The 9,798-nt window shown below is 34.3% G+C and overlaps 1 protein-coding gene and 1 long non-coding RNA gene across 2 annotated transcripts; one reads left to right on the top strand and one right to left on the bottom strand.

Moving 5' to 3' along the window:
- The first annotated feature begins 1,978 nt into the window (after positions 1-1,978).
- LOC125671742 (uncharacterized) lies at positions 1,979-8,176 on the top strand. The gene is made up of 2 exons (XM_048907620.2): positions 1,979-2,713; positions 6,833-8,176. The coding sequence occupies exons 1-2, from the start codon at positions 2,531-2,533 to the stop codon at positions 7,250-7,252; spliced, it is 603 nt and encodes a 200-aa protein (XP_048763577.1). The 5' UTR covers positions 1,979-2,530; the 3' UTR covers positions 7,253-8,176.
- On the bottom strand, positions 2,452-6,863 carry LOC130053729 (uncharacterized). Its single transcript, XR_008802082.1, has 2 exons — positions 6,726-6,863; positions 2,452-6,403 (listed from the first exon to the last, which is right to left on the bottom strand). It is a non-coding gene; the product is annotated as an uncharacterized LOC130053729 (long non-coding RNA).
- Positions 8,177-9,798: the final 1,622 nt, after the last annotated feature.

Raw genomic sequence — 9,798 nt, 5'->3', positions numbered from 1 at the left:
AGAGCAGCAGGGAATTCAGTCTAAAGAAAGAACAAAAGTTGTTAAACAGATAATGTGATATATAGCGAAGGTTAAGCTTGTGGATGGACACTGAGAAACAAGCAAACAATACGACTGGTACATTGTGTCCCGTCAGTATTGTGTCCTGCCTGTTTAACAGTTATTCTCCGTTGTTTGCTTGAATTTGTACACTGCCATACAATGCCATTTTTATGTATTTATGTATACATATTGTAACCGATATGATAAGACAAAAAATGGGGAACATATATAGCTCCTGTTCTAAAACAAAATAATCTTTCTATTGTTAAAAACTCCACTGCACTGTTAATTCGCTGAGATTTGAACAATGTAGAAAGTTTTAATGAGAAGGGCTTTTCCTTATAACAAACCCAAATACCGGCTGTGAAATAAAATTTAGAATTCTCAGTCCCTATTGCACTTTATTTCTTTGCGCCAACTGACTCATCAGAGTAAGAATTAATAATAATTACAGGTAATTCAGAGAGAGAGAGAGAGTGAACGTATAAAGTAAACAGGTAAAAAATTAAACATCAATGTGACATTTCCTTAATAGTATAGCAGCACTCTAAAATGTTCCCAATTTCAACGAATCGCTGACATTACTAGCAGTTAATAATATAATTCATATAAAAACATTTGACCTAGAATAATAATAATACGTTTTCAATGTTCCCCTCCTCACATTGTTGTACAGTGGACGTTGTCTTTGGGTTTTGTTAAATACGTTTGCAGACAGAAATTATCGATAAGGTGTAAGATATAAGTGGCCTTTTGAAGATCTAAATCTAAAAATATTTTCAATCATGTTTTGTTTATATACATCTAGAAGTCTTTGCTTTATAACTGATTTTTTTAAAAAGTCTACGCGATTTTCTGACCATATATAGTTTAAACCAGGTGAGGACAGTTCATTTCTAATATGTTTGTAAAATCCGTTTGTCATTTCGTACCACTAAATTTTTTGTAACAAACTCCACCACGCTGTTCATTTGCTGAGATTTGAAGAATGTAAAAAGTTTTAATGAGATGGGTTTATTCTTATAACAAACCCAAATGCCGGTTGTGAAATTCTCAGTTACTACTGCATAGTTATGGGCTTTAGAAATGATAACCGGAAATATTTATCGTTGATTATTCACTAAATGGAATACAAAAGAAGTTTTTTAAATATATAAAATGCAGCTCTAATGGATAGAATCCATTTAGAAACAAATCCAAAGTTTTTTTTAATGATATAATACTAATGGACAGAGTGGACTTTGGTCCAGTATTAATCACCGGAATTATTTACTTTTAAAACTTGTAAATTTTCGATTTTTTTTTTTTTTTTTTCAAAACTGGAAAAACATTTGACCGAATGCTGTTAAAATTTTGTTCATCCTATTATTACATGTAAAGAAATCTCAATGGGCATGTAAGTTACACACACAAAAACTCTCCATATCTGCAGTTTTACCGTGAAGAGAGACCAAAACATCGAAACCATTTTCTTTAGTATCGGTGTAAAGACTAATTTATTCTTTAATTATTTACTAGGACATAGCTAGGATTTTATTTCCAAATATAGATAAAATCCATCTCATAACTCGGCATTTCACCAGTGCCTCCCCCACTATTTAAAATGAATTTACACGGTCCGCTAGAAAAGTGGTTATCTCGCCCTCATGATATTTTCTATCTTAGTAATACCTCTGTCCCTCCCACGCCACCAAGCGATTAGTTCATCGTGATCCTAAGATTTGACAATTTTCGAATTAACATTTCCCTTCGTCATCTTTGTAGAAAGCCGCTATGAATTTCCTGGCCTCTTGCTAGACAAGAAGTTAGTCGTTTGTTAATGGACTTTGTTTAATAACTTGTCATTTTCTTCATTAATTTCAAGTTTTAAATCCTCTTTGAATTTTTATCGGTTGTCTTGTTTCATTTTATTCCCATGGGTTTTATTATTATTTTTTTTTTTTTTGTAAACCAGGAACTACATAAATATGAGATTTTGATTAATTACTCTGCAATTACACGTATTAAAAGCAACTAAGTCGATTATCTTTGTAGATCCATTATCCGCTTAATGTTAAATCACAGAAATCACAACATTCCCATGTCATCGCTTTTACACCATAACTACCAATATAATTGACTTGATTATCAAGTGTGCAGAACGGCGATTAATGTCAGGAGGATCATTTGAAAAAAATCGCACATAGGAACAAAGGTAAATCGTTTTTAATGTTGCTCTATTTGAGATAAACGCTTCCGTGAAGGCAGGTAATTATAACCAAAAAAATTTTAAAACATCACTCAGTGAGTCACTAGAGTTAAAGCATTAAAATCAATAAAAAGGCGGAGATTGTTATGTGTACCTACTGTCAATCAAATCGCCGTCGAATAGACGGATATTTACATTACCGTACGCCTAAGAGTGCTTCAGTTGTAGAACAGAATTCAAAGACACGAGTTCCAGCCGAACTCTTAATTAATCCCGACTACTTAATTAATTATCAACAGTATGGAACTGACGACAGATAGGTACAGTGAATCTATTGAGTTATCCAACAAGTGCAGAGAATTCTACCTGAAAAGAATGGAGGACGCTGAGGCGAGGAAACAGACCCCTAAGACGAATCCCTCCCCCCGGGGCGGGAAGATCACAACCATAGACGTAGCCATGGGCAAACTTAGAGAAGAAATGGTGAGTACAGAACACTGTCTTAATGTTGAGTGTACACGGATATTAATTTTAATCTTTTGAGGGTACTTGATACAAAGAAACAAAACTCGATTGATAAATTTTTTTTTTACCTTGTTTGGTTGTAAATGTACAAATGTAGAATTCCTTTATTTAAAAAAAATGGGATTTGTACATTTTCCATGATATTCAAAAGTTGAAATATATTGTACCACTTCCTATATAACACTCCTCCACTGTTTCGGACGCAATTGAAATCTTAATTGTGGGAATAAATTACATTGCTTATGGTAAATCGTGTTAATGTTACTTATAAAAACATAAATTTAGTTTGCATTTTCATCCAGTTTGAAAAAAAAAAGTTTTTCTTTTCCTCATTTGTTGCATTTGTTTGATTATTTGTTTTGCATGCATGTTAAATTTTTCTTTAAAAACACTATTTCGTTTCCTGCATAATTGAGAGAATCGCTATCAACTTCAAAACAAATTTTATTTTATATGCAAATAAAGCTTCAGATATCGAAAGTGAAAAAATAACTAGAAATATGTACAATGTATTTTCAATATAGAAGTAAATTTTCTGTCTAAATTCACCAACGTCTGTTGATCTTATGAATAAGGACAACGTCCCATTTTTTTTCCAACTTACGTCCAAATCACGCCTCTTGATTTCATTTGAACATACTGTGCAAATATCTTGACCTATAATCATATATATTCCAGTAAAATAAATTTTGTTAAGTCATCATTCAATATTTGATTAAACTATGTCTCCGGAACTCCGTTTGCGTGTTTGATCGCCGATACAACAGCGAAAGCCGTGTAGACGCTTGTTTGCATTTCAACCTTATTTGTTCCCTTGCTACCAAACATTATTCAAACAAGCTCGGAAATTTGAATTGGGGTGTTTGAGTGCCAGCTACCTGACTGGCGAAATCCTGATATATACGGGATGTTCAATAGCCAGCTACCTGACTGGCGAAATCCTGATATAGGCCTATACATGTGCGAGATGTTCAATACTGTTACAAACCATAGGCAATTGTATCGCTTGGGGGTCGAATTTACTATATAAAATATAATGTTAGATATAATGTGATACAGGTGGTAAAACGTTATAACGACATCAGGGAGAATGACGCTAATTGAGTATATAATGTTTACCTCAACCCCCACCCCCCCACCCCCACCCCCAATTCGAAGAGGAACAAACATGTTTTTTACCGTATTAAAAAGGAGCGACATCGACAATATGAAAGTATTTTGCTTCTACTTAAAACAAAACAGAGGAAGTGAATTAAGAGCTACATCCTATCTTTGGGGAGTACATGACGATTCTAATGTCTACGTACACTTTACGTGTAATGTGCATGTCCACAATAACAGATACAAAACACACGCACCGACCAGAAGAGCTCTGAAAACGCATTCCTGTGTTAAACATAAAATAGAAATAAATAAAAATCATAAGAATAATTCCACATTTTAGATAGAACAAGGACATGTACATGTATAATATAGTGAAATGCTGTTACAGGAGATCAATATTGGCGTAAAGGAGTTCAAATCATTTTCATCTAGTGTTTTTATTTATTTAGTTTTTATTTGGTTGTTATATATACTTATAGGTATCTAATCACGAACTCGTCATAACACCGTAACTAAGTTCTTATATTGATTGAACAGGAAACTGGAAATCAGGAAGTACTTAATTCTTCAAAATATAAACTTTTTAAATATTGACTCCAGTAAAGTAATAACAAAGTTGAATTAGCTATTGATACTGGTGTTCCTAAAAGCTAAAAGTTAAAAATACACTTTCATATTTAAATCACAGTGATCATTTTTGTTCCGGATATACGGCAATGTCTCCATTTTCTCTGACTCAAGGGTTTTTTATGATTCATATATGTTTATACTATGTACATATTGTATTTCTGATCAAGATACCATTTTAGGACAACAAACAAATGAATAGATTTTCTAAATGAAATTTAAAGATCAAAATTTAAAAATATCGACGATCAATGCAAATGTATTTGTCTTTTTAATAAAGTATATATTGATATTAGATTTTTTCATAAAGGATTGATATGGGACAAAGTTTATTTCTCTAGTTTTGTTTAATCTAAATATTAGCACAGTTTTAAAAATCATATGTTGAGTAAAACGTTGTCAAAACAATAACGGAAAGTGATACCGATTTAAAAACTAGCAACCGGTACACAAACATTGCCGTGCAACTTGCCGATTCATCACCAAGTCTGGAAAGTACTCGAATAAAGTTGTACACTGTCGTCTGTGATTAAATGCATCGAAGTTCCATCTAAAGAAGGGATCAAATTAAACGTTATTAAAAGAAAGAGCATAATTAAATTCGAAAAGGGTGATTTATTGCAGTCTTGGGTTTCGTTCCATGCCGAGTGTAAGGCGCCATTGAAGAAGGGCGAGGTCCTGAAGCGATGGCATCGAATGGTTATCGCAAAGCAATCAGACAATGAATTTTGATATCTAGACATTCATAGACCTTAGTTGATAGATTTACATTAGCTAGCTCTCACGTCATTTACAACGGTTAACACGGGCTAATTAATAATACCCCACTTAATTGCATGCGATTACCGCCCACCAAGCATTGAAAAGCATCGCGAGCATGAACCGTGTTAGTGGTATCGCGATAACAATTTAATTTGGACACATTTTATCCGATGATTTTTTAAATATTGCCTGATCATTCTCTTGTGGTAAAGGGTTGGATTGATATCATAAATGATTCCTTTATGCTTTTTAAAGGTACACGTAACTCTACTCCTCCGAACATACCAAAATAAAAAGGCGAAGAGTTGGAAGCGATTTTAACAGACAACTCTTCACTATTTAGTAACAAATAAAGGACCTCGTTTGCCTTTGATGATATCAAATGTTTTCCCCATAAATAGAATACCAAAATCATCTTCTAATCATAATAGGAAATATGAAAATAGGATTTCCTCAATTGCGAGAGTTCTTGGATTAGTCATTTCTAAACAGCTAATGGGAAATGTCAAAACCAATCTATAAAATTTAATGGATGTAGAATATGTTAGAAAATTTCTAAAACCACCAGAAGTTCCTTAGAACTATGGTCAAGATTTTTATTCATCAATAAAGAATTAACTTCACTTCAAATCTTATCGTTAACCACATTGTCTGGTAAGAGGGGAATTCTTCAATCGAATCCCCTGTCGTGCCAAAATCGTCAAAATTGAAGTCCCAAAGCCCAGAATTTTACACTTAACCCAGCAACGGGAGAAATGGATACATTTTTACGATAAAAGATATTAAATCAGAATTTAACAAAGAAGACTGGGTAATTTCAACAAAATCGATATGATCAGGAGACATGGGTCAAAACTAACGTAGAATTGCTTTTCATACGGGCTTTTCGTTTACCTTATCATCCTTGACAAGTAGACGCGGGGTTGAGAGGTGGCTTAAGAAAAGGTCTGTTTGACGTGAGATGTTTAAAAAAGTACAGAAATCCTCTGCGTGTGGCAGCACAGAGTAAATAAAAACTAGAAGTCGCAGCCTAGACACGACGCCTGGAAGAAAAAACGGTTTAAAATAGGAAAGGATTAAAAAATGAAACTGGAAAAAAAAATCAAAACAGAATAATACTTGTGCAATTTCAAAGCAAAACAAGCAGAATCATAACTTAAGGAGGTACGCTACACCAGAGAAATTTGATGTAGATGAAAAGTGGAGGATGTGTACAACAATATTTTGAAGTTGAAAATTTTCAAATTTACTTTATTTTGTCAAAAACTACAGTTTTAGTAGAAGGTAATCTGAAAAAAATTTAAAACCCCTGCTGGACTCGAACCTGCGACCTACAGTTCATCAGTCGGTATTCTAACCTACTGAGCTACTCGGCTACGTATTTAAATTGAAAAGGAAAAGTCCAATATTGCTGATATCGATTTTTTCATCCATGTTTTTAAAGGAAGTAAGCCATTATGACGATGTAGAGTACTACCTTAAACCGAACCCATAACTCATATTGGAAAAAAAGAGGATCTTATTCTTTCATTCAATTATTCCTTCAGAATACATGTATTAATTTATCTTTATTCCATATTTCAGAATTCTTTAATGGATCAAGACCTTTCCCTGATGAAACAGCTGTTGATCTTAAACGAGACAATTGAAGACCTGAAATGGAAAAGGAGTTGCAGCTATGATTCTATGCCCGATAGCTCCACCGAACTAAACGTTTCTGATTGGTCAGTATCAGACAGCGATTTGTTCGAATCCTGCGATGATCTATCCAGAAAAGGCCAACAACCAGAAACCGAGATTCCGGAAGTAACATCATTGTCAAACGCAATCAAACACAAATGTACCACACAAGACACTCGCAGTTCGACGAAGAAATCCGAGCAGAAATCCGAGAAAATTTCTAAAATCAAAATAGAAAATGCAATTTACAAACAAACTAGTGAAGAAGATCAAAGTTCATGTGACTCCGGAATCTGTGACTCCTTTCTGGTGGAAGGTCCCTGAAGGGCCCCTCCATTTCAAACTAACAATTGCAATATGAACGGTTGTCAAAACTTGTGTTCTTCGAAAACTTTTACAATCCAAGAGGATTTCCGAGGCCACTGAAGTTTACGATCTCAGGACATTTTAGCATGGACTACGCGATCAGGATGTTTAACGTTATACACGTGAAGCGATTTTTACAACGAATACACACTGTGTAGGATCTCTTAATTTCATTGAAAAAATCGTGCACCTGTTTCATGCCGACAGAGGTTGACGTCTATTAATGAAAAACTACCGGACTCCCAGTAACATTCGGTTTCCGGTGCTTTCAGGACACTGTGTCTGATGGTTCCTGAGTGGACTTTGACTAATTTGGACAATGTGTATAATTATTGGATATTTATTCCTTTTAAGGCATATTCGAATGTCATGTTTATTTTTTGCATCCCTTTCGCAAGTCAAAAAGAATTTTTATGAAGTTTGAAAAAAATAAGGGGGGATTTAAATCGGAAGGGGGGGGGGGTATATGTATGGTATTCAATATAATTTATCAGGCACATTTCTTCAATGCTGTGTCCCTCGAAAAGACCTGAAAGGCGGAACACAATTAGTGTAGTCTCTCAACGACGCCAGTCAGTGTCTGTTTCGGGGGATATTGTGTGGACGAAATGTGCGGAGGTAAATCAGATCGCAACTTTTGGCTTTAATTTTCTGGCTATGGGGAGAGGTTTTGATTTTCTGGCTAGGGGAGGGAGGGGGGGTTACAAGACAGAGTTCTTCCTTGTGGATTTCGTCAAATGTATTCGTAAAACAAGGAAGAATGGCTGTGTATACAAATTAAAATGTTTTAAAATTTGAATTTAGCAAAAATATGTGACAAAAAATTGAAACATTTATTGTATTTGGAACTGTAAATTTTGAAATAAATGTGGAATTACTTTTTATCTGGTGTTTGCATTTAGAATTCATACAAGGTGCATGTTTACCAATTATCAGTCCTATATTTTTTTTAAGTTAATCATAGAATTAAATATCTTTAAACTTTACCAAATATGCATGACAAAATAATAAAAATGACTAAATTGTTGGTGTAGGTGATGCATATTCGTGCTCTGCTGTAATTGGCACGTTTTAAAAATTATTTGAAACAATTGTCCTCTTCTAATTGCGAGAAAATCCATGTATCTAAAACGTCATAATTGATTTGATACCGATTCGGTTTAAGATTATGCTGTTACAGTACTCCATTTTAAGACTGAAAATACATAAGGATATGAAGCGTCAGCGCTTCATCCAAAAAGTACGCCGGCGTGAAGCGTTTCAGTTCATACCCTCAGGCATTTTGAAAAATGAAATTTATTTCTTATATTTACATTCTACTTCCATTTCTGTCGGAATTCCCAGTCGTTAAAATAGTCGTACTATATATATATATATATATATATATATATATATATATATATATATCAAGATTTATACGCACATTGTTCACAACTGTGTCGCATTAATGAGGAAATGGAACGGCTATCATCACAATTTGTTGAGATATCAAAGGTAGAAACATTGGACATGTATTTATTATAAAATCCGCCTTTTTATAAAAGAGCAAAATCAGGACAAAGTTGGAGTAGAATTGAACCTTCTTTAGAAAGAGATGAAATTTAAGCGGGTCATTTTTATTTGAATCTACATTGTTAGATACACAGGCATGCTTCATGGTACATCACCCACACTAGTCAGTACTAGAAAATTGTTTTCATGCAGTGTTTCTCTCTCTCTCTCTCTCTCTCTCTCTCTCTCTCTCTCTCTCTCTCTCTCTCCTGTTATTTGAAGGAGATTCTCAAGGTGAATAAGTATGTTGTAAACCCATAAAAATTTTCTGGTACAAATATATTATATGTCCTAGTGGGAATAAGGTGCGCTATAGGACACACGTTCGGGGACCACGCTTGTGTATAAAGACCACGAACTCTCGATGATATGTAAATTTGGTTAGCATGTTTTATGATATTGACCATGATTCAACATTGCAAAAATGAATTCAAATAAGGATGATACTTGTATTTGAGGTTAATTTGACATTAAAACGGGTTTCAAGTTTCTCACCATACCCTAAAAGACGCACTTGACTTCGGATGTGAAGTAGTAACAGGGTGCGTATGACAGAAATATGTTGTTAGGAATTCCAATGCAACGTCCAACTGTATACAATCAAAGTACCGAAAGTACTTATGGGACTTCAATTTCTGTCGGTTGGTTAATGTATGAAAGATAACGAACAGTGATCAATCTCATAATTCTTACAAGCGAAGGGCTGTAAAATCTAGGCTTATGCTCGGAGCCTACGGCCTTTGAGCAGGGAGGGATCTTTATCGTACAACAACAGCTGTGACACGGGGCCTCGGTTTTGCTGTCCGCCCCATTTAGTCGCCTCTTACGAGATGCAAGTGGTATACTGAGGCCGTTTTACAAAACAACTTATGGCAAAGTCGCAAGACTTGAATTGTAATTAAACAGTCATTAGTTTAAATGAATGAATTAAAACGTTTCTGAGACTTAATTTT

The sequence above is a fragment of the Ostrea edulis genome, chromosome 4 (genome assembly GCF_947568905.1).
Source record: "Ostrea edulis chromosome 4, xbOstEdul1.1, whole genome shotgun sequence".
Classification (NCBI taxonomy): Eukaryota; Metazoa; Mollusca; class Bivalvia; order Ostreida; family Ostreidae; genus Ostrea; species Ostrea edulis.
The sequence above is the reverse complement of the archived record's forward strand: the minus strand, read 5'-3'. Positions and strand labels throughout refer to the sequence as shown.

What these genes read in the sequence shown, in the direction of transcription:
- LOC125671742 (XM_048907620.2), top strand. Translation starts at nt 2,531, where the DNA reads ATGGAACTGACGACAGATAGGTACAGTGAATCTATTGAGTTATCCAAC. An exon ending in GCAAACTTAGAGAAGAAATG is followed by an intron (nt 2,714 to 6,832) that starts GTGAGTACAGAA and finishes TCCATATTTCAG; the next exon opens with AATTCTTTAATGGATCAAGA.